At 43.3% G+C, this 25672-nt stretch overlaps 1 protein-coding gene across 7 annotated transcripts in view; it reads right to left on the bottom strand.

The window, feature by feature from the left end:
• Positions 1–2721: 2721 nt before the first annotated feature.
• LOC147418296 (uncharacterized) overlaps positions 2722–25672 on the bottom strand; it is a 60348-nt gene continuing 37397 nt past the window's right edge. For all 7 annotated transcript variants that reach the window (XM_086507480.1, XM_086507482.1, XM_086507478.1 and 4 more), the window contains 3 exons: positions 5386–5571; positions 5253–5313; positions 2722–5154 (listed from right to left, as the gene is read on the bottom strand). In XM_086507480.1, the coding sequence (XP_086363606.1) occupies positions 3038–5154; positions 5253–5313; positions 5386–5571 (2364 nt within the window). In that variant the 3' untranslated portion in view covers positions 2722–3037. The remainder of the gene's footprint in view (positions 5155–5252; positions 5314–5385; positions 5572–25672) is intronic.

The following is a 25672-nucleotide window of genomic DNA, read 5'->3' as shown; positions in this document are numbered from 1 at the left end:
TGAAAGAATCACTACCCTTGTAGCTTACTACTTCTTTCATCTAATGGAGGTTTTGCCACAATATTTCCAAGCCTTGCTTATGCTCATAACTACCTAGCCTCATACATAGCTTGGGGACTAGTAGCTTAAGAGTATGGTTCATCATGCTTACCTTGGACTTAAGGAGATGCTACATTACTCGTCATAAAAAGAGCGTTTCATATCTCTAGCCAAACTATACACTGAAAAAATCACTACCCTTGTAGCTTACTACTTCTTACATCTAACCGAGGTTTTGCCACAATATTTCCAAGTCTTGCTTATGCTCAAAACTATCTAGCCTCATACATAGCTTGGGGACTCATAGCTTACAGTTTCTTTTAGATGCCCCAAGTAATTTCAAAGTATTGTCAAGCCTTGCTTATGCTCAATATTTTGTAATCTGATATCCAAGTGCGGTAGCTGAAGAAAATCTAGATAGTTCTTTTGGAAATATTGTCGATCTACTAAACTTAGTGTTTCGTTGCGAAGTACAACACTCAATCCAAACATAAGATTGGGTATGGCTCCTAGTATACTTCACTTCATGCATCACAATTTGATGTGATAACTTTGTGAAAAATGGAGAGACAAATTCAAGTCATGCTTTTAACTCTTTAATTATATTCACCCAAAAAATCATTTACAAATTTCATCCTTGCAAAGTGGTTTGTTTGGACATAACAATGTGCTACCAATCTTTCCACTAATCACACAATTCACATTTAGCATACCATGTGTCCGATGTGGAAACACTATAAATTGTGATAGTATCTCGCATAGGAAACTACATTAAAAAATGTTAATGTAGTATTTTGGTGTCTCACTCTCTCCAAAGAACTACAAGCAAATAATATTGTAATCAACTTGCATCTGCAACAAATCAATCAATACATGTTCGGTATCTCATACCACCAAAAATGCATAAATTATAGATTTGGAAATAACTTCAAAACTATGATTAACATCAAATATGAGAGCAATTACAATGTGCACTTGGCTTGTACATCCCTATAGGTGAAGTGTCATATTGTGCACACTCTAGATGTATTGGCTATAACTCAATCTAGGCATGAGTAAATCTTTGACATGTTAGTCCATCTTGACATGTGTAACATAAAGACTAGCAAGTAATGACTGCACCACCTACCCTTACCATGATTATCTGCTTGGCCATGTAAGTTTCTTGTATAAAGTTCTTGAATAGAATTGACCATGCTTATTGAGGCAAAGCTTCCACTTCCAAGGAGAGTCTTCTTTGTAAATTGGACCTTCTCCTTGTCAAGCAAGGCCAAAAGTGGTTTGCCACGAGTTGATGCGGCACCAACACTTGCTACAAGTCATTATATTTTGGTTGTGTCTATGCCAACATCAGCTGTTATGGGAGGCTCTATGACTGACCAAGTACAAGCCTTGCTTTTTGTTAAGATCGAAGCTAATAACATCATCCTCGTTAGCTTTGCATTCCCTCGTACAATTAAGGCCATGTGTCGTGCATGTAGAAGTAAGCTCTCAGAGCACTTTGGTGCACTTGTTTTGCAGACATGAGGCCGTGTAACCTATTGTAACTCAACTATTAGAGCTTCCCTAGTTGATGTCAACTCTCTCCATGTGATGTGAGGTTGGTGAGATCTTTGTGAGAGGGATCAAATGCTCTTGTCAACTAGTCATCGACCATCACAAGGATGTGATTCATGCTAAATTTCACCATTACATGGCACTCTTTTTTTAGGCAAATGACCTTTTGGCCAACTTTAGCCATTGAATTGAAGGAAATAGATATATCACTTTTAGATTCATGGAGGTGACATGTGAAACATTTACAAATCAACAACTACTTACATAGATAATTGGTATAAAAAGAAAGTCAAACAAATAGGGATCCCTCACAATACTATGACAATTGACTAGACTTCTTGAGGAACTATATTTACAGTATGATCATGCCACACAAGTCCCAATGGAAACTCTAAGTCTGCCAATTTGTGTTGAAATGCTACGTTTAACTACGCTTTCTTTTCATTGGGACTGTGTATACGAGAAGGATCTCTCATCTAACATCAGAGGCTAGGTTTGGCTAGCATAGGAAGACCCAAATTTCAAAAAAGAAGACCATACTAGGCCCATCAGCCCAATTTTCACATCCAAAGCAACGCTATCCTTATTGTCAAGAGATGAGGAACATGATAGGAAAACAGCAAGGAGGTGTACCCATGTCTCTCCATAAATGAGAGGTGTGTGTGTGGAATCAAACGGATGTCTTGATAACATAGTATTTGATTGAATAAATATATGATGATCTGGTATTCAAATCAATAATAGTTATATTCAACTGATCAAATAATTCAGGTATTCTTAACAGATTTTTTTTCTTACATTTTTCTTGCATTATTGACCAAAAGTACCATAATTTGAAAAGAATAATATAAAGTTTACTTCTCGTGCGCGGGCGTGTGTGTAGGAAAACGCAAAAAATTCCAAGTGCAGTAGATTGGTTATCCCATTTCCCTCTTACGCAAGAGGTCCAAGCCTCATCAAATAGGTCTCTAAGATCTCTTGGGAGTATTCCTGTGACATTAAATGTCCTCTTCTACTTTTCTTCCTCAAAACACATGCCATCTGAGAATTCTGTACAGATACTCCTTTGTGATGACTAATGTCATAGATAGCATGCCATGTCAATGTAAAGAAATACATAAGATATCAATTGCTCCAAAGAGTTCCATCGTCTACTAAGGCCTTATGTAGGCCAAAAAGGACATAGCAAATCACATATTTCCACCTATAGACACTCTAAACCATAAGAACCAATTTGGCGTCGGAATGCATACCGACAAGTTTATCTGCCCTTACAAAAAAGGGCCTTTCAATATGTAAGAGTTTGGAACGAACACAACATAACACAACATATGAGTGAAGCCAGTACCAATATATAATTTGATGTACAATATAAAATGCTTGACAAAAATAAGGCCAATGCCAGCAATGGTATACAAAGGAAAAGTGGAAAAGTTAACGACTAACTTTGCCTACTCCTGTAGAAGCCCCTTTCTTTTCTCTGTCCATCACCATTACTGTGATGCCACTCTAATGAAGCTCCATTGCTCTTCTGAGATGGCCACCTTGGAGCTCCACTGTGCGACTGGCTATAGGCTTTCGAGCTTCTGTAAGGCTTGCTTAGATCTCCACTGTCTCTCTTTGCCAAATCAAGGGGCCACCCTTCCAGATGCCAATCTTCTGTTTTTTGTGTGCGTGTGCGATTCTCTGCCGAGTCACGGTGCCACTGTTGCACATTCCAGTCTTCCGTTCTTTGTGAATGATTCTTTCCTGAGTCAAGGTGCCACCCTCGCGGATTCCTATCTTCCGTTCTTTGAGGACGATTCTCTGCCATGTCCCGGAGCCATCCCTGCGAATTCCTATCCTCCATTCTCCCTGGACAAGCATTGGAACTCTTGTAAACTGCCCTTGGCTCAAACCCATTATGCCCTTGGTGGCTTGATCGGAACCCACCTGGAACTTGACCAAGAATACCATTGCTTTTGTAAGGCTGAGAAGAAAAGTTGCTGTCAATCACTGCCTTCCGCAGGGCGCTGGTATTGCCCCAATGATCTTCCACAGGATTGTTTACTCGAATATTGTCATGTCTTTGCTGAGAACGTCTGGCATACCGATTGAATGAAGTGTCTCTGTTTACATAACCCTGATCTGCTTCATGAGTAGTGCGTCGAATGTTGTTTATATGTCTTCTTTGACCAGACATACTAGTTGTGACTCCATGATGGCGCCCTCCTCTCTTCTGATCCTTGCCACGACTCATGCTATCCCTGCTCCTATCCTGATAACACCTTTCTCCATCCCAGTAATTACCACAATCACGGTCACGTTCGCTGCCATTTGAATAGCACCCTCTTTGTCGCTTCCGATTGTGGTGATGACCAATGCTGTCTCTGCTGTGATATCTTTTCTTATTGTAAGAAGCAATAGGCTCTCCTTGAAACCTTCCGTACCCATCCCTACTGCAGTCAGAATGAAACAAATTGTCGTGCAATCCCTCGTTAATGTTGGATGTGCATGCAAAGCTATTGTCCCTTCGTATAATCAACTCCTGCTTTTCATCGAGGCATTCACCGTTATCCTCTACCTGCATGCAGTCAGACTTTGATGGATTGAAACCAGAGTCACCACATCCCTTTTGTCCATTTTCATTTCCAGGACCATCAATCTCATCATCCTGCTCCTCGCAATGTCCTCTTTCAATAGGCCCCTCCGCAGCACCCTCAAAAGCTCCTCGAACTTCTTGCTGCAGAATTGAACTTAATTTTCTGTTCCTTTTGCCATCTCCATCCTTCTTACCAGAGTCTGTGTGTAAACTTTCAAGCCTAGGCTGTTCATCTTTACACTGATCTTCATCTGCCTTTTGAAGCCCTGAATATACATCACTCTCATTTCCACTCTGGCCTGGTTTGTAAGCTTGCTCCACCACAGCTGAATCATGAAACTCAGACAGCCCCACACTATCTTGAGGCCCCTCCGCAGCACCCTCAAAAGCTCCTCGAACTTCCTGCTGCAGAGAAGAGCCTGTTTCTCTGTTCATTTTTCTGTCTCCATCCTTCTTATCGGAGTCCATGTGTAACCTTTCAAGCCTAGGCTGTTCATCCTTGGACTGCTCTTCATCTGCCTTCTGAAGACCTAAAAATACATCCCTCTCATTTCTACTCTGGCCTGGCTTGTAAGCTTGCTCCACCACAGCTGAATCATGAAACTCCTTAGACAGCCCCGTACTGTTCTCACTAGATTGCAGCTCTACTGCCTCAGAAGGAAAATCATTAAACAGCCGAGCATCATCATTCGTTAGCTGCAGAGGACCCGAATAGTCATTCCATTTTCTGTGCCTCCACCTCTTGCGTCTGCCTCTACCAAACATATCATTACTAACAGCTTCAACTGGCAAGACTGGAGCAATTTCATCACTCACTTTGTTCAAGACACTTTGAACCTTGAGCAAGACCTTGCTTACATGGCTCCACAACGGGCTCTCAGGAGTAATACTCGGTTCTCCAAACGGATTATTTTCAACATATGTCTGCACACTTGCTGCATTGCGAATACCTTCTAAGTAGCTTCGCAGAGGGCCACCTGCAGAAAGATCAAGTCAAAAGATTACCAAGACTTTTTCTCAAAGTACAACCTTGACAAAATATCAATCTCCTATGAAAGAAACAAGGGGTTCTGACCTAAGAAATCATCTCCATGTTCTCGAGCAGTGTAAGTACGAGGAAATATTGCAGTATTTGGCTGTGTAGGTCAAAGTGACTGAATTAGCACCATTCTACACAATAAACAATAAACCAACAGTAAGACTCTTACAGGATTCAGGACGGCTTTATAAGGAGTATCATCCACCAGCAGAGTGTTTGAAGGGCCATAGTCCCCTTCACTCCAAGGTAAGTTCAGTTTTTCTCTTTTCCATAGCTTTGATAAATCCTTCATAAAGAGGGGCTTCCATTCATTGTCAGGTGCTTTCAAGCCCACGTCTGTGCAATCTGACTGATGCTGCAAAATGTGAAGCCCATCTTTGCTGTGAGAAATGCATTTAGTCAAAAAAGCAACTGCACCGCAATATCAAGGGACCCCATCATTTTTTTCCATATAGCAAGCTAAAAAAAACTCAACATATTAAATCCATACTTTCACTAACATGGATAGAGATGAACAAATTGAATGCAGGAGCACATTCAGACTCACCTTAAAGATGGTGCAAGCTATAATATTATGGTGGTAACGTACAAAACCATCAAGCATAGTACAGACCCAAATATCACCACCACCTCACATTCCTCTGACTCCTGAGAGTTGAGACATCAAATCCATTGGAAAAATCTAATTCACCTTCAAAGGAAACTACACGTTGCAGACTCGTGGTAATCCTTGGCACAAAACAGTATAAGCATAGCTCCATCATGCATAGTATTGACTAGATACTACGACATGCCCGTTAATGTCATCAGTGACCAGTAAAGGGTGTAACTATTTTGGCTCTTCTTTTGTAGCTAGCCTTTAGAAACATAACACTTATTTTTGTTCACATCAGAATCATCAAAATAATTTTGAATCCACAGTGGAGTTCAACAGGCGGGTATTCTGGATGTGTTAAAATTTATCCAGAGCATTGTCGTGGGAATATTCCTAAGTGCAAGCACAACAGTAACTAGCATGAGCACATTAATGAAGACAGCGTCCTAAGGACATAGACATTCTTTCGAATTATTTAAGTAGTTTTTGATATTTTGTCTCCTACAAAGTACAGACCTAGGCGATACAACACTGCCAAGGCATCATGCTTTGTAACTTCCCTGACCTGTCAGAGGCACACACCACCAAGGCAGTAAAATGTTGTACAACCATCCGCATCAAGAAGCACAGACGATATTGAAGGTCTTGAAAACAGAGAAGAAATAGCGCCAAAAGATCCCAGCTTGCAAAAGCATCTTTATAACCGCAAGACAAGTCACAAGTGGACCGAGGAACTCAAGAGAAAAGGAGTCACAAAACTTAAATAAAAATCTTCAACCCAAAAGGACAAGACCATAGTACAAACCAGCCACCTCCCATGTCACGAGACTGTGACAAACAATATTCTCCTTCATTGGTTTCCTTCCCTTGATTTTTATTAGATTTTTGGGACCCTCTTTTTAAAATCACAAATGCCCGGACATTGCATGGCTAGTGTGAAGCGGACGACGGCCGAGAGTTCACCCGCAGAAGTGAAGGCAAAACAGCGACAAGATGGTTGGGAAAATCGGCATTGAAATCTGACTAGTAAAAGGGTGGCTAGGCTCAGTTAAAGTCATTTAGGTCCCTCAGCAAGACTTCATAATTTAGTGGGTACTAGGAATTTAGACCAAATGAGCAAAGTGGACACTTGGCAGCTCTGGAGCCATCTACAAAACACCTCGGCAAGGAGGGGGCGCCCAAATCGATTGGGACTGCTAGGGGCTGATTTTCAACTCATTGTGTACCTACAGTGTGTGTGAGTAGTGGGTGTAGGTTCACACCTTTAATGGAAAGCTTGTCTTCCCCTCTTATCTTATGTAGCACGATGATTCGGCTCTCGTGCGCCTCTCTCCCCTTTTGAATACAGAATCGTGATGCCCAACTCGAGGGCTTTTCATCTGTATGTACAGTGGTGGGAAATTATACTCGATTGCCAAGGCAAGAGCCTCTTGCACAGGTACCAGATTAGCTAATTGCTGATCCCAAGCATGTACAGGTTAATTTAGAGAGATTTCACACAAGAAATCTCGTTTAAATCAAATAACCCTACAAGTGCAGTGACTCAAGGGCTACCTACAAGTGCGTTCGGCACACAAGACCGAGCCCAAAACAGAGAATTACAGCTTGCTGTAATTTCTTGCAGATTTAGGGTTTTGACCCTTTTTGATGCCTAAAGGTCCCAGGAGCTTCGTGGAAGCTAGGGAACTGCCAAACAGGTGTTCTAGTGCATTTTAGAGGCTAAAAACAGAGAATTCAGCATGCTGTATTTTCTCGCCAGGTTTGTAAAAGTGCTCTAATGCGCATGGAAAGTCACCTATTACATGGGGATTTTGTTTGTATCAGCCTTCTATTGTCGTTATGCTGCCGAAATTGGGCTAGAGTCGTAGAAAATTACAGGTTTTTCTCCAAGTTTAACTCGAATAAAGAAATACCGAAAGGGGCACCAACCTTTGGGGCCAATAGGGTGTCACTATTTTCTTGGGAGCATTCTAGCTACCAAGTCGTAAACTGTTGTGAAGTGGTTTATTCATGAAGGTACTCTGTGTCATAAAAGTTACTGCACTTTAGTGAGGCTACAGGCCGGTTTCATCCCACCACACACATCACAACCATCCAGCACTTCCAACAAGACCACCAAACAGAGGAATTGAGCAGAAACAAAATTAAACATATAGCAGAACAGGCAGCCAAGCAAAGCAACCAAAACACACAACCACTCACACACAGAGCACGCACGAAAGGGAAAACTCGCCAGCAATAAAAGCAATAACTTGCACAAACAAAAGAACGAGAATCAAAACACCCCGTAGAAGAGAGAAAGAAGAAATGAAGTTGTCAGGACTCAGGACGCACAGCCAGGTTGCTCATGAAAGGAGAAGGGGAAGAAGGGGGCGGGGGGGGGGGGGGGGGGGGGGGGGGGGGGAAGAAGAGAAGAGGCCTGCTGGCTACGGCTATATTTTGTAACTGGCATTTTACCTTTTGTTAATACAATGGGTCTAAGCTCACATATCTGTGGCCAGAGAGAGAGAGAAAAATTAAATGTTATATTAACGTCTTCAAAAGGCCAAAATGACCTATACGACCAAAAGGTTACATCCATGTGTGACTCTAGTACAATGTCTGGGGAATATAAAGACAAAATAAATGAGGGTACCTAGAGTACCTTCACGTTTTAGCAGAAGAAACAACAGCCCGTATTTGGTACCCCAATCTGCTTCCACACCTCTCCCATCCCTGGTGTGTCAGCATTCCTGCTGCCAGATTTGGACTCTCGGATCTGACAATTCTGGTATCCAGCCACCAATAGGCCTTCATAGAAACCCCCAACAGGAGGAGATTCCTTGTGTTTCAAATTTTTTACAGATATTATTGAGAAACGTAATGGTTCTTTTCAGCACATCAATCTAATCCAGTGGCACTCCAAAGTAGCCGAATAGTAGCCCTTAATCCATTTCAGCCAATTAGAGGCTACTTTCAGCCAAGTAAACATTGGATCCAAGCCCAACATCTTCATTTCCATGAGCCTAAGAGATCTCTCATTGGAGCAGTTTGGACATCCGAGAGAATGGACAGTGGGTTGCCAAGTCAACTAACGGTTGGAGGTACATCCAATGAGTTATCATCAAGGTAGAGACCACACAATCAATTGTCCAATTATGAAGCAAATCGACTCCACTAACCAGGTGAGAGGCCTGTCATAAAATCTAATATCTGACCAACCCAAATGATTTTCTCATATTAAACTGATCATTTAATGTGGGAGAATAAACGGGAACAAGGGTTAAGATATAGATGTGCTTATAGATCTATTTAAGCACGGGGCCAATGGTAAAGGGGCCCAAATGAGAAAAGGTCTATCAAAGAGAAAGGTTAACCAATGGAGCAAAAGACCTTAGGGTTGTCTTCATTAAAGCCTCCAAAGGTAAGTGTTAAAAGCTTTAAAACATAGTCTTTAAAATTTTACTCTTTAGTCACTAAAGTCCAAGCAGGCAAGGGGGCAGCTTGCTTAAGCTAGGGCTGTGCTTAAGCAGGGGGGACTGCCTGCTTACCAAGTTCAAAGTACTTGCTACTAAAGAGGGGGCGAGCCCTACAAAGGGGGGAGGTAGATAGTAAGTGAGCACCTCACCAAGGACCCATACCCTTATGAAAAGAAAGGGGCCACTTGTCAAGTGTAGAGACACACTACTCAAGCAAGTAGGGGTTGTGCTTAAGCAGGGGCTATGCTTAAGCAAAGGGGGTGCTAGCTTAGCCTCACAAAGGGAAAGGACACTTGTCAAGAGGCTACACACCTTGCCCCAAAGGGAGCCCAGCTCTCATTGGCTAGAGGGCTACATGGCCCAATCAGCTTCAAAGGAACCCTAGGAAAGGGAGTCGACCTAGCTAGCTCTCTCTCTCTCTCTCTCATTTGAGCCTCCCACGAGCTCTCTCTCCTTCATTCTTCCCTTCACACACTCTAGTGAAGCAAGGATTCCATCTCCTTCTCCAAGCCTGAGAAGTTGAGTGCCTACTACCACAAGCTCTTGGCTATGGATGCAAATCCACACAAGAGAATGCTTATGCTTGCTTATCAATCTCTCTAATCTCCATTAACTCTATGCTAAGTTATGCTACAAGAGCTATGAGTGATTATGTGCAAGGGGTTATTTCTTTCTAGTAGAGCTACTTCTACTTCTCTCTTTTTCCTCATTCCCTGCTAGCTCTCCTCACCTTTCATGGTGTTTGAGGTCTTGGGATTGAGGCTGGGCATTTTCCAAGTTCATGCTAATCATGTTTATTGTTGTAGTTATGCTAATGCTTGGTGAGTGAAGCTTACCATCTTCATCTCATCAAGAAGGTCTCAAGGAACACAAACAGTTTGATTGTAAACAAGTCTTCCGTGATGGAAGAATCTATAATACAAATGCCTGTTGGAGGGGGGACAGGCTCCAACTAATCCGGTCCTCTATTGGTGTCAATTTCTCTAAACTCTCACTCTCTTTTACAAGTATTGATCATGCCATGTTAATGAAGTAATGTGTTAAGTGTTGCTTTCTCTATCCAAGCACTTTCTTTCTCACTATACATCTACACACTAAAGAATACTCAAGGAAATGCTCAATATGTTATCTACTTTCCGCTCCAACTCAAGTTAAAAGGCTAATTCCATTACATTGGTATCAAAGCATTTGATTTCTCTTTTCTTGCTTAAGAAGAGAGGTCCTTAAGTAGCCTATAAATGGTTGATGTTGTTAATTATATTAGGGTAAGTGGAACTAAGATCTATTATCGTTGTTGAGCCCACTATGTGGGGGATGGTGCACACCCCGGGAGCTTTGGACTTAATAATGGAGTCTTTTTAGACTTGCCTACGGCTTTACCATTATTGAGCCATAAGAAGTCCGAAAGGAGCTAGCCCTTGGCAACTCTGCTATGTTAGACCTACTCCTCTACTCTCTATAATTAACCTCTTCGAGTCGTGGGTGTAGATACTTAAGAGCCAATTTTCAAAGGCTAAGAGGAGTGGCAACTAAGGTTTTGAATTGCCAAAGCATACGCTAAGTACATACATAAATTTTGTTAACATGGCTGACAATAATCAAGAGAGTAGAATGAACATTGATAGCTTTGATTTTGCACATGAAGGTGCGCTCCCATGTTTGTGAATTATCTCGTCAGTAGGTTACAGCAAGCTATGGGCAACCCTGCTTTGCAAGCCGAAGTTACTCAACAACTTCGTGCTTATGGAATTTCCCTTCCTCTCCAAGAGGAGAGAGAGCTTAGGAGGCCTCTTGAAGAGACCCCCAAAAGAAGACTCTCTCCCATTAGAGAGGAGGAATCCAAAGAGCAAGAAAGCAATGAAAGTTTAAGTTCCTCTGAAGATGTGGCTCCACGAAGACGGCGGTCTAAACGATCGCCCACTCCTCCCAAGAGGAAAAGATCAACACATACTCCTTCTCCTCATCACTCTGAAGGGCAAGAGAGGAAACAAAGGAAGAAAAGGGTTAGGAAGAGGTCACCCTCTTCTCCTTCTTCTTCACCTTCCTCCTCTTCTGACGAAAGTTATGGTTATTCTCCTAGAGAATACAAGAGGGAAGGACATCGCAAATCATTTCCTGCATGGCGAAGGTCACAAAAGCTAAAGAAGTTCAAGGAGGGAGGAAAGAGTATCTCTTTTCTCGCCTATGATGGCACCTTCGGTACTACCGACGAAGTGTTGGCCTTCATCCAACAATTTGATGCGGCCTTTGGAGATGAGGGCTTCACAGAGTCCTCCAAGCTACGCCATGTAGCTATGCACTTCCAAAAATCAGCTCGTCAATGGTGGGCTAGCCTTCGTGGCAATGGTGAAGCCCCAAAGACATGGAAAACTCTACGAGTTTCCATCATGAAGCAATTCCTTGCAAGCGATGCAAAGGACAAAGTGCTTACCGAATGGCGCAGCTTGAAGCTCCTCTCCCATGAGTCTATCCACAAATATGTAGACAAGTTTTGGGATTTACATCTCAAGGCTACTGTCTTTCAAAAGATAGACTTTGCCGAGCAAAGGCAGCAATTTTGTGCGGGATTACCTGAAGAGATGGCCGAATACATCAACTCTCAACGGCCTGGTACTATTAGCGAAATAATCCATCACACCATGGTTGCTTCACGCATCAATTTCCATCAAGGGGCTAGACGTAATGTCAAGCCCATGGAAAACAAAGACAAAAATGATGCAAAGGAGAAAACCAATGTTCAAAATACTTCCCAAGTCAATTCCAACAACAACAACTATCGGTCCAAGGAGAAGGGAGTTTACAAAGGTAAAAACAAACTCTCTCCTGAAGAGCTTGAAGCTTTTCGCAAGGACCATAAGTGTTTCAAGTGTGGGGAGCAAGGACATGGCTATCGTTCTTGCCCCAAGAAGAATACTCGCAATGAGACTCCAAGGGCTTCCACCATCGAAGCTCCAAAAGAGGATGCTCATTGCAAAGGATCATTACTTTCCTATGCTTGGGGAAAGGTAAGAGAGCATGATGCCTTCATCTTGTTTGACCCTGGCTCTACTCTCAACTTCATATCAATGGAGTTGGCCACCAAGTTGGGCATTCAAGCTTTTGAGATGGGAGATATAGTAGTGGCTCATGCAGCTTTCAAGGGACAACAAGCCTCCGTTACTCCCCTGATTGGGAAGTTGAGGCTTCATGTCCAAAGCTATGTCGACAAAGAAGATTTCTTCATCTCTCCTCTCCAACATGAGGATGTTATCCTAGGGGCACCATGGTTTGATCGCATGGCTGCCAACATGAAGTTCCCTGAAAGGAAAATCTACTTCACCTACAGGGGAAGAACATGTATATAGATGCTAGTGAGCGTGGTCGCACTATTCCACTTGTAAATCCTCTTGCTTTTGATAAGTCAATGAAGAGCTCAGTTTCTGCGTACATGATTTTTGTCAAAGAGTCTCTAAAAGATACTAATGTTTCATAAAATGTAAATGGTAGGAATCAAGAAGAGTTAGACTTGTTTAATTTTCTAAAAGGATTCCAAGATGTGTTCATCGATGATATCCCTATGGACTTACCTCCAAAACGAGGGGATGATGATCATCGCATTGAGCTCCTTCCTGGAAGCTCACCACCTAACAAGCCTCCTTATCGAGTCTCACAAGCTCAACAAGAGGAGATCATGAGGCAAGTACAAGAGCTGGTAGACAAAGGGATGGTGAGGCCTAGTTCCTCTCCCTTTTGTTCTCCAATCCTTTTAGTACAAAAGAAAGATGGTACATACCGTATGTGTGTGGACTATCGAGCACTAAACCATATCACTATCAAAAACAGATTTCCCGTACCTCGGGTAGAAGATCTGTTTGATAAGCTACAAGGCTCTACCTACTTCAGTAGGATTGACCTTAAGAGTGGCTATCATCAAATAAGGATAGTGGATGAAGATATCTTAAAGACCGCTTTTCGCACAACGTTTGGTCTAGTCATGCCTTTTGGCTTGACTAATGCACCAGCTACGTTCAATCGTTTGATGGAGAAATTTTTTAGACCATACCGCAAATTCACTGGAGTGTTCTTTGATGATATCATCATCTACTCCAAGTCTTTGGAGGAACATAAGCAACATCTCGAAGTGATTTTTCAAGCATTGAGGGAGAACAAGCTTTTTCTCAACCAAAAGAAAAGCGAATTCTTCCTTCAAGAGATTCAATACCTATGTCATATTATCTCTAAAGATGGTATCCAAATGGATCCATCAAAGTTAGAGGTAATAAAAGCATGGCCTAACCCAAGAAATCTACATGAGCTAAGAAGCTTTGTTGGTATGTGTGCATACTATAGACGCTTCATAGCAAAATTCTCTCAAGTAGCAGGACCACTACACGACTTAACTAAGAAGAACGTTAAGTTTGTATGGACTGCTAAGGAGCAAAATGCTTTTGAAAATCTCAAAGAGAAGCTTACTTCCCAACTAGTCCTCGTGCTTCCGGATCTCTCAAAGCCATTTGAGGTCCAATGTGATGCTTGTGGTGATTGCCTTGGAGCTGTTTTACTTCAAGAAGGGCATGCCATAGCATATGAGAGCCGAAGGCTCAATATTGATGAACGAGTCTTGGGCATTTATGAGAAAGAGCTTTTAGCTGTTCTACATGCCCTAGACACATGGAAGCACTCCCTATTGGGGACTCCATTTATCCTACGAACCGACCACCAACGTCTCAAGTATTTCATGACGCAAACCAAGCTTACCGACAAACAAATGAGGTGGACAAATTTTCTTTCGCAATTTAATTTCCATATTGCTCACATAGCTGGTAAGCACAATCAAGTGGCCGATGCACTTTCACAACGACCCAAAGTTAATGCGGTGTCTATAGCTACTCACAATGATCTATCCACTATGATAGATGAGTATGCTACTGACCCTGACTTTAGAGACATAATGTCAGCCCTTGCTTTGGGAAAGAAAGAGGAACCATTCACCTTGCAGAATTGTTATCTTCTCCACGGCAATAGGCTATGTGTTACCCATTCCCTTCGAGAGAAAGTTATGTATGAATCCCATGCTCCTCCATACGCGTGGCATAGAGGTATTCAACCTACTCTCCGAGGAGTAGAAACGTACTTCTATTGGCCTACCATGAAAGTGGACATACAAGAGTATGTTTCAAAATGTGTAGTATGCCAAGAGACCAAGTATGATAGAGGGAAGCAACCTGGATTACTCCAACCACTGCCTATTCCAAATTCACCATGGGAGAGTATATCCATGGATTTCATCTTTGGATTACCCAAGTCTATCCATGGGAATACAGGAATATGGACAATAGTTGACAGGTTTAGCAAGCAAGCACATTTTATTCCTGTCAAATGGCAACTCTCTTCATATCTCAGATTTTCAAGCACCATGGATTACCCACATCCATCGTGTCAGATAGAGATCCTAGAATGACCAGTAATTTTTGGAAAGGTCTCTTTGAAAATCTAGGAACGAGATTGAATTTCTCTTCGGCCTATCACCCACAAACGGACGGCCAAAGTGAGATAGCCAATCTTACGATACTCGATCTACTAAAGACTTATGTTACAGAAGTAGATCAACGCTCACAATGGGAAAAGTACTTACCTCTTGTAGAGTATGCCTACAATAATACTGTACATACTTCTACAGGAAAAGCACCTTTTGAGATCATTGAGGGAAGACCTAAAAGTCCCTTGCTACTCAAAGTACATGGGAAGATCTTCGCCGCCGATGAGTATAGCCGTAACCTACAAGAATCTTTTCAAAAGATTAAGGAGGCTATATCCATTTCTCAACAAAGGCAAAAAGCTGCTACTGATAAGCACAGAAGAGCCTTAATGTTCAAAGAAAATGATTGGGTCTTACTCAAGTTTCCTAAGGCTCGATTAAGGCAAACGACGGGCAAAAATCCTACGGGCCATCAAAAGTATTATGCTAAACTAGCAAAAAGATACTATGGTCCTTTCCAAATTTTGAAGCCCATCAATGAGACGGCTTATCAACTCAAATTGCCCAACCATTGGCTCATACACAATGCCTTACATGTAAGCCTACTTAAGCCCTACAAAGGAGAGCCACCAACCGAACCAATTATTGAAGACCCTCCCAAAGTTGAAGACCAAGAAGAGGTGCTACAACCCGAAGCTGTCCTTCGGCATGAAGATAAGGCACTTCGACATGGTAAGATTATCCGACGGTATCTTATTAAGTTCAAAAATTATCCTTTTGAAGATGCTAGATGGATGCAAGGAATACAGCTTAAGGATAGTATGAACCATAGTTACCGGGGAACGCCCCCTAGCCCCCGTTCCAGCGTTCCGGGGGGCAGTTCCCTTCCCGAACGTTCCGGAACGTCCCGGAATGTCTGACGTTCCGGGTGGCCAATGCAAACCGTAACGGCCGTTCCGGAACGTTCCGAAACGCCCCTGGACCGTTCCGGAATGCCCCTGGAACGGCCAACGGCTACAAACAAATTTAGCAAAAATTGAAAAAATTGAAGTAAATGTTTGGGCTTTGTTTGAAAGTGTGCAAGGCCTCAAGGACTTATAAAATGCACCCCCCTCCCCCTTTCTCTTCACAAGCTAATCCTCAAGGCTCAAGCTCTCTCCCTCTCACTCTCAAGATCTCTCCCTCTCAAGACTCACTCTCTCAAGGCTCAAGGCTTCAAGCCTTCAAGCTCTCTTCCTTTCCCTCTCTCTCTCTCTCTCTCTCTCTCTCACATCATCTAGTCATAGCAAGGTTGAATGGTCTTCAAAACGAATTTTTTGTGAGTATTAGAGTCAAAGCACTCTAATACTCCTTGTATTTTAACACAAGGAGCTAAAAATTGCACTATTTGGGTGTTTTTTATACCTCCCGTTCCGCGACGTTCCCGTTCCGGACCCCTAGCCGTTCCCCCGTTCCGCGGGGATCCCGTTGCCATTCCCGTTCCGCGTTCCGGGTAACTATGGTATGAACCTTGTCAATGCTTACAATGCTACATTAGAGTAAGCAAATGTACAAATTTCTTTTAAATGACTCATGTTTTTGTCTTATAAGACTAGTCCTCTTTTTAATTGTGCACAAAATTAACTAGTATGCATGCTTAGAATCATGTTTGTGATGACGACGTCTCTCAAACACCAAGTAGAATTTGTCACTCTACTTTAGGAGAATGAAATGGACTAAAGAGCAGACATGCTTGCGGCAGCTACGTCTCCCAAGCACCAAATGGATTAGTCATCCATCTTGGAAAGATGTAGTAGGGTAAAAAGGGATCCTCTACCCGCCAAGTAAAATTGACTAATGACTAAGGCTTTATCTCCTCTACCTCATAGTCGAGGACGACTATGATTTCAAGAGAGAGGTAATGTCATAAAATCTAATAACTGACCAACCCAAACGATTTTCTCATATTAAACTGATCATTTAATCTGGGAGAATAAACGGGAACAAGGGTTAAGATATAGATGTGCTTATAGATCTATTTAAGCACGGGGCCAATGGTAAAGACGCCCAAATGAGAAAAGGTCTATCAAAGAGAAAGGTTAACCAATGGAGCAAAAGACCTTAGGGTTGTCTTCATTAAAGCCTCCAAAGGTAAGTGTTAAAAGCTTTAAGACATAGTCTTTAAAATTTTACTCTTTAGTCACTAAAGTCCAAGCAGGCAAAGGGGCAACTTGCTTAAGCTAGGGCTGTGCTTAAGCAGGGGGGACTGCCTGCTTACCAAGTTCAAAGTACTTGCTACTAAAGAGGGGGCGAGCCCTACAAAGGGGGGAGGTAGATAGTAAGTGAGCACCTCACCAAGGACCCATACCCTTATGAAAAGAAAGGGGCCACTTGTCAAGTGTAGAGACACACTACTCAAGCAAGTAGGGGTTGTGCTTAAGCAGGGGCTGTGCTTAAGCAAAGGGGGTGCTAGCTTAGCCTCACAAAGGGAAAGGACACTTGTCAAGAGGCTACACACCTTGCCCCAAAGGGAGCCCAGCTCTCATTGGCTAGAGGGCTACATGGCCCAATCAGCTTCAAAGGAACCCTAGGAAAGGGGGTCAACCTAGCTAGCTCTCTCTCTCTCTCATTTGAGCCTCCCACGAGCTCTCTCTCCTTCATTCTTCCCTTCACACACTCTGGTGAAGCAAGGATTCCATCTCCTTCTCCAAGCCTGAGAAGTTGAGTGCCTACTACCACAAGCTCTTGGCTATATATACAAATCCACACAAGAGAATGCTTATGCTTGCTTATCAATCTCTCTAATCTCCATTAACTCTATGCTAAGTTATGCTACAAGAGCTATGAGTGATTATGTGCAAGGGGTTATTTCTTTCTAGTAGAGCTACTTCTACTTCTCTCTTCTTCCTCACTCCCTGCTAGCTCTCCTCACCTTTCATGGTGTTTGAGGTCTTGGGATTGAGGCTGGACATTTTCCAAGTTCATGCTGATCATGTTTATTGTTGTAGTTATGCTAATGCTTGGTGAGTGAAGCTTACCATCTTCATCTAGTCAAGAAGGTCTCAAGGAATACAAACAGTTGTATTGTAAACAAGTCTTCCGTGATGGAAGAATCTATAATACAAATGCCTATTGGAGGGTGAGACCGGCCTGTTCAATCCAAAAAGGGCGGTAGACTTTACTTCAAACCTTGATTTAGCTTTCACCCATTATTAGTCGTCTATTATACCTGCGCTATAGTGACACAAGAGAGGGGAATGGGATACAGATGCTAGAATGCACCTGTATGAGAAGACCGACACCAGATTGGCCCCTAACTAAGGCGCCCCTTTCGGTATTTCTTTATTGTTTAAAAGAGGGAATAAATGTTGTGGATCCCTACAAGCTGCCCCGCACAAACTTGGCTGAATTTCAACTGTTCCGGCCTGATTTCGGCAGCATAACTGTACTAGGACCCTTCACAGACAGTATTCCCACGCATTGACTGACTTTCCCGACGCATACGGGCACTTTGCAAAACCTGGCGAGAATCTGCAGCACGCTGAATTCTCTGTTTTCAGCCCTGAAAATGCGCCAGATCACCTGTACAGCGGTCCCCTTGCGTCCCCGAACCTCCTGGGGGTATTAGAGTCCATTTAGGGCCAAAACCCTAAACCTGCAAAAATACACAGCAGGCTGTAATTTACTGTTTCGGGCTCCGTTTCGCGTGCCGGTCGCATCCGTAGCAAGTCCTCGAGCTCCTGCACCTGTGGGGCTACTTGCCCTTTGAATCGGACGAGATTTCTGGCGTGAAACCTCTCCGAATTCACCTGTACCTGCGGGGGGATTAGCCGCTAGCTAATCCAGTACCTGTGCAAGAGGCTCTTGCCTCGGCAATCGCGCATGAACCCACACAACCGTACATTGGTCAAATGAAGAGCCCACTAGAGGGGCATAACATACTGCCAAAGGGGAGAGAGAGGGCAGTGCGTAGCGTGCAAGGCATCACTCCTGGCACCGCACTGTGCATAAGAGGGAAAGCAAGCACTCCATAGCTCTTAACCTGTGACAAAACTGAAAATGAGGCTCTCCCACTCCTAAATTCAGCGCCACTTCTTGTTGCATGAGGCAAGTGCACCAGAATGTGCACATTTACAAGCATTTTCCCGTTTCAGGGTTGCCGCCTAAAAATCTCCCAACCGGTTGCCCAATTGACTTCACGGCAGACCAAGAAAATGTTCCCTTTGTCATTCCGGAGTAATGACGTCAACACATTTTCACGTCCCAAAATAGCAGTTCCCTAAATTTTAGGAGATGCTGCCGTTGTATCTGTCTAGGTCATCCGACCCTCTTTGTACACTGCGGCCACATCCAGAACTGAAATGTAGCCTCTGTAGCAAAGGATTCCACTTTGGCTAGTCAATGACCCCACTTGGCTAACCATAGTCCTTGTCCAACCTTAGTGCTCTCTTGCCCTCAGGCCTGGACTCCCTCTGGACAGTTCCACACTAGCTATGCAATGCAGGGCAGTTAGATTTCCCGAGGGGTGTTTCCAAAACGTGAAAGTAAATAGATAATAAGAAAGAAATCAACAAAAAGGTTAGATAGTAGTCACACGCTGGTGACATACCCCCCTCTTGAAATCTCAAACGTCCTCGTTTGTATCTATGTCGTACATGCTTACTGTCAACACTGATGTATTCAACACCTGTCGACACATATACGACACATACATGCTCATTGTCAACCCTGGTGTATTCAACACCTCGTCGACTCATGTATTGCCTGCGTGTGAACCCTGTCCCAATGACATAGTGGTAGCTTCGCACTGTGCCATTGCTTTGAGTCACTAACTTTCCAATGACAAAATGGTAGCTGCACATTTTGCCACTGTCTTATAGTACACGTTGGATCCCGTAACACTTTCGAGCATACCCAAACCGACAGTTTAAGAATGCAGTTACACATGTACTATTCAATAGAAGCAATCACTGTATCCTTGACAAACTGACAAGAAATACTCACTTCTATAGCACTAACCAAAATTTTTGGACATTCCATAAGAGCAATTGCCAAACTGACAATCTGTACAGCTCTAACATTCATGTAACAGGTATTTGATTTGAGCTCACTTTAAATACCATGTACATCATTTGTTTCAGAAGCCATTGTCACAATGACAATCCATGTAGCTGTGAAACTCAAGGGGTCAAGGTAGGTTGCAAATCGAAGGCTTCAAGGTAAAGTGATAGCACAGTTGGTGACTCTGCAAGTTCACCTTCTTCCATCCACTTAGCATCCATTGGTGGATAGTTTCTGAACTTTACCAAGTAACGCCTAGCAACCTTGCCTTTCACTTTTCTTTCTATATGTGCCAAAATCTGTTCAGGGACCAAGATCTTGTCAAGTTTCTCGACTTCCGGCTGATCTTCAGCTGGCATATCTTCTGGCACATCACCCACATAGGATTTGAGAAGACTCACATGAAACGCATTGTGAATCTTCCAACTGTCAGGCAATTTCAGCCTATATGCAACATCACTGATTATGTGGCATACTTGAAAAGGCCCATAGTAACGCATGCTGAGCTTTGAAAACAGTCTTTCCTTGCCCTTCATCTTCTTTAACCTTGCCTTTTCAAAGCGTAAAAGCACCCAATCACCAAGTGAATATACCACTTCACGACGGTGACGATCAGCTGCTTTCTTTTGCTTTGCCTGAGTCCTTTCTAAGGCCACTTTGACCTTCTTGTACATTTCATCCATGTCCTGAACATACTTATCTGCTTCAAATATCTTGTCCTTTGTATGCAGGATGGGAGGAACTTTCTTGCCACCTTCAACTATCTCAAAAGGTGCCTTGCCAGTTGATGAATGCACTGTATTATTGTATGCATACTCCACCAATGGCAAATACTGCTCCCACTTTCCTTTATGCTCTGACACATAGCACTTCAGCAGATCTAGGACAGTAGAATTTGCCTCTTCTAACTGCCCATCTGTTTGAGGATGAAATGACGAAGAGAATTTGAGCGTGGTGCCCATATTCTCAAACAAGCCTCTCCAGAACAAACTTGTCATGCGTGGATCATGGTCGCTAACAATCGACTGTGGCATGCCATGATACTTGAAAATATTGCTCATAAACAAGCGTGCCATCTGATCTGGCTTTATCTTCTTCCTCACAGGAATAAAATGAGCCTGTTTGCTGAATCTACAAATAATGGTCCAAATACCATTGTTTCCTGTCTGCGTTCTCAGAAGATCAAAGATAAAATCCATAGCAATACTTTCCCATTGTTTATCTTGAATAGGTAGTGGTTGCAATAACCCTGGTGCCTTTTGCCTGTCAAACTTGACCTTTTGGCATATTAGGCATTCTCGCACAAAGGCATCCACATCTCTTCTCAATGTAGGCCAGTAGAAGAATGTCTCAACCGCTTTAACTGTAGCATCAATACCACGATGCCCTGCATACGGTGGGACATGACTCTCTTCAATAACTTTGCGTCGCAATGGCTTTGTGACACACAATCTGCCATGCATCATCATGAACCCGTCTTTAAGAAGATAGTGTTCATGACGTTGTCCATCCATTAGCTGCTCGAAGACCCTTGCAAAATCTTCATCATTTGCATACTGTTCTCTCATATCATCAAGTTCATGATGATAAGGAATTGACACAACTGAAATTTGTGGCTTCCTTGATAAGGCATCAGCCACAACGTTCTTCTTGCCTTCCACATGCACAATCTGAAAATGGAACATGGACAAGATATTTGCCGATCACATATGCTTCTCAGATAACTTTATCTGTGTCAAGAAGTATCGCAAGGTCTGATGGTCCATTTGGACAACAAAGTCTGCACCTAGCAGGTAGTGTTTCCACTTAAGAGCGCATGAATCACAGCCAGTAACTCTTTCTCATAGACCTGCATGGTCATCTCTGGCCCTTGCAAAGTTCTGCTCTCATAGGCTACTACCCTGCCATCCTGCATTAGCACTGCACCAATGCTACTACCGCAGGCATCACACTGGACCACAAATGACTTCCTAAGATCTGGCAACACAATGACTGGATCTGAAGTCATCTTTTCCTTTAAGAGATTAAAAGCTGAAATCTCTTTCTGTGTCCATCTAAAAGTGACTGCCTTCTTTTGAAGAGCATGTAAAGGTGAAGCAATCTCAGCGAAATTTCGGATAAACCTTATGTAATGGGAGCATAATCCCAAGAAACTTCGGACATCGTGCACCATCTTCAAATCTGGCCATGACTTGATCGCTTCAACTTTGGCAGGATCCATTCTGACACCATCCTTGGAGACAATGTGTCCCAGAAAGTGAATCTCTTCCAGAAAAAACTTAGTTTTCTTTGCATTGATGAGCAACCTATGACTGCGTAGCTCTCTGAACACAATGGCCAAGTGATGCCTATGCTCCTCTTCATTCTTTGAGTAGACTATCATGTCATCAAAGAATGTACCAACAAACTACTGGTGTGGACGGAAAATTCTGTCCATCATCCTATTGAACGTAGCAAGAGCATTTGTAAGACCAAAGGGCATCACTAAAAATTCGTAAAGGCCAAACGTTGTTCTAAAAGCAGTCTTGTGCACATCCTCTGATCTAATGCGGATCTGATGGTACCCACTCTTTAGATCTATCCTGCTAAACATAGCTGCTCCTTCTAATTTGTCCATAATATCATCAATTCTAGGTATAGGGAACCTATTCTTGATGGTATTCTTGTTCAGTGCACGGTAGTCTATGCACATACGCCATGAGCCATCCTTTTTCTGCACCAACAACACTGGAGAACAGAATGGAGATGAACTGGGCTGAATCAGCCCCTTTTCTAACAGCTCCTGTACTTGGCCCATTATCTCTTTTTGCTGAGCCGCACTAACCCTGTACTGAAGCTTATTTGGTGGGCTACTGCCTGGAACCAAATCTATCGCATGGTCCTCAGGTCTCTCTGGCGGTAATTGAGACGGTAATGAATCGGAGAAACAGTCACTATACTGTTGTAAAAACATTGACCTTTCTTTATCTAGCACAGATAAATTTGATTCATCACAATCTGACACTTCACATGCAAAAACCAAGTACGCAGAAAGATGCTTTTTCATTACAAAAGTAATAGCAGAAGCTGATACAGTAGGAATAGACTCCCCTTTAAGCTTTACATCCAGAATGTGAGTCTTTCCCCTGCTCTTTACAGTGATCTTTTTGTTGTAGGCATCCATGATTCCCTGTACACGAAATAACCAAGGAATACCTAACAACACATCACATCCGTCCAGTGGCATGATGTAAAATTCTTCAGCATCTACATAGGACTCGATATGTAGACGCAACTTTCCAATGATGGGTGTCACAGCCTCTGTATGGCCAGGACATGCCAAACCTGCCTCTGCTATATACCCCATCTCTTCAGGTCTGATTCCCAACTTTGAAGCCAATTCTGGGGAAATGAAGTTGGCTTTGGCACCTGGATCAAAGAAGATAAGCACTGTTTGATCCCTGACCTTTCCCCATGCTCTGCAAAGCTCACTTGCATCTGAATTTGGCTTGTCGCCCACCATATCTGGCACTAGACCAACCATGGGCTTCTTTCCTTTCCTGTCCTCTTTGTCTTCAGAATCAGCTGGCCTTTTCTTTGTAGGACAATTGTAAGCAATGTGGCCAGGCTGCTCACATATAAAGCATTTGTTCTCTGTCCTCAGGACCTTCTTTTGCTCTTCTGACTTGCGAGGAAAACGTCTTTTACATTTCTTCGTTGGTCCTTTTTCTGATTCAGCCGTAGTTTTATCTTTCCCTACGTTGGCCGACTCCTGAGTCCCTTTAGGAGCCTCATTGGGAACGTGCTTCTTGCTTCTTGGCTGAATTTTTCTTGCGTGATCCTGCCTTGACGCCAGTGTTAAATTCACAATCTTCTCCCTTGAGCAAACCATTGCCAGTGTTTGCTACCTCGATGAGCTGCGTCAAAGTAGTGACTTTTGTCTTCGTACAGTACTTTCTCAATCCTTTAGGTAGGCCACAACAGTATTTTTCAATATGTTCTGTCAATGGCACAAACCTATAGGAAGTTACTGGAAGTAGAGCTTTCCAAAACTTCCGATTGTAATCATCCATATTTCTGCAAGTGGCAGCATTTAGCTGGTGCCATTCTGTCATGACATCTGCTTCAAAGTCATCAGATAACCATGCTGCTGCAAAAATCTGCTTGAAGTAAATCCATGTGGACGAAGCTTGCCCTTGAAGCAATAAAGTTGTCCACCATTGTCCCGCATTCCCTGTCAAGAAAGTGGCTGCCTTGCGGACCTTTGAAGCCTCTGTAAAGTTTCCCCCTGCATAGGCCTTGTCAAACTGTTGGAGGAATGATAGAGCCTTCTTCCTGTCATCAAACCCTGTAAAGGTCGTGAATGACACACCTTTGCCACCTTCTTTGTACGGAGTTGGCCTCTCCAGCGGCGTTAAATTGTCATATGGAAGTGACTAAAACATAGGAACACTATTAGGGTTCATCTGTGTTCCTTGGCCATACCAAAATTTGCTTGTGGCATCCCAAATTGGCCCTGAGTGCTCTGAAACCCTGGTTGCATACCCATGACACTATACATGGGGTTAGGCATCATCGTTTGAGCACCCCCAAACACTGTTCCTGGTGTGTAAAACTGATTTCCAGGTGCATGACCAGCCATGCTCTGGAATTCCGATCCACCTCCAAAATAGCCAGGGTGTACTGAAGGTGGTGGGAAGACCTGTTGCATAGCCTGTAGGTTGCTTCCCCGCCCATTAGAACCAGCTATAGGCTGCTGGAAGGTGGCGGGCTGAACTGGTACAACTTGAAAGACTGGCATCTCAGCCACCTGTTCTTGCACCTTAGGCACAGGTTGTGGAGACTGCATGTTCTCCGTCAAGTGTATAGGTGTTTCCATTGACTGTGCAGTATGAATCACCTGTGCTCGAGCCTTAACAGGCTTTTGAATATGATCCAGTGACCCAACTTGCTGAGACCGAACAGGAGGCTGCAGAAAGGCTAAAAACCTTGGATTCTGCATTACTTGTGTGAACATAGCCACAGCAGTAGCCAACTGGGTCCTGAATATATCATCATCTGTCTGTGGTGGTCTTGAGGACTCACCCACTTCATGTGTCTGTTGACCCTGTGAAGAGGAAACCTCTTCAGTCACATCATCTGGTCTGTCAGCCATAATTGCAATTCCCTGTGTCTGGTCTATGATCCCCTGTGTCTTCAAGCCCAATCTGAGCAAGGCTCACTTCTAAGGGAAAAAGTGATTTAATCCCGTCGATGGAACCATGAAACCGGCCTGTTCAATCCAAAAAGGGCGGTAGACTTTACTTCAAATCTTGATTTAGCTTTCACCCATTATTAGTCGTCTATTATACCTGCGCTATAGTGACACAAGAGAGGGGAATGGGATACAGATGCTAGAATGCACCTGTATGAGAAGACCGACACCAGATTGGCCCCTAACTTAGGCGCCCCTTTCGGTATTTCTTTATTGTTTAAAAGAGGGAATAAATGATGTGGATCCCTACAAGCTGCCCCGCACAAACTTGGCTGAATTTCAACTGATCCGGCCTGATTTCGGCAACATAACTGTACTAGGACCCTTCACAGACAGTATTCCCACGCATTGACTTTGGCATACGGGCACTTTGCAAAACCTGGCGAGAATCTGCAGCACGCTGAATTCTCTGTTTTCAGCCCTGAAAATGCGCCAGATCACCTGTACAGCGGTCCCCTTGCGTCCCCGAACCTCCTGGGGGTATTAGGGTCCGTTTAGGGCCAAAACCCTAAACCTGCAAAAATACACAGCAGGCTGTAATTTACTGTTTCGGGCTCCGTTTCGCGTGCCGGTCGCATCCGTAGCAAGTCCTCGAGCTCTTGCACCTGTGGGGCTACTTGCCCTTTGAATCGGACGAGATTTCTGGCGTGAAACCTCTCCGAATTCACCTGT

This window comes from Adiantum capillus-veneris, chromosome 30 (genome assembly GCF_014529385.1).
Source record: "Adiantum capillus-veneris isolate H3 chromosome 30, ASM1452938v2, whole genome shotgun sequence".
Taxonomy (NCBI): Eukaryota; Viridiplantae; Streptophyta; class Polypodiopsida; order Polypodiales; family Pteridaceae; genus Adiantum; species Adiantum capillus-veneris.
The sequence above is the reverse complement of the archived record's forward strand: the minus strand, read 5'-3'. Positions and strand labels throughout refer to the sequence as shown.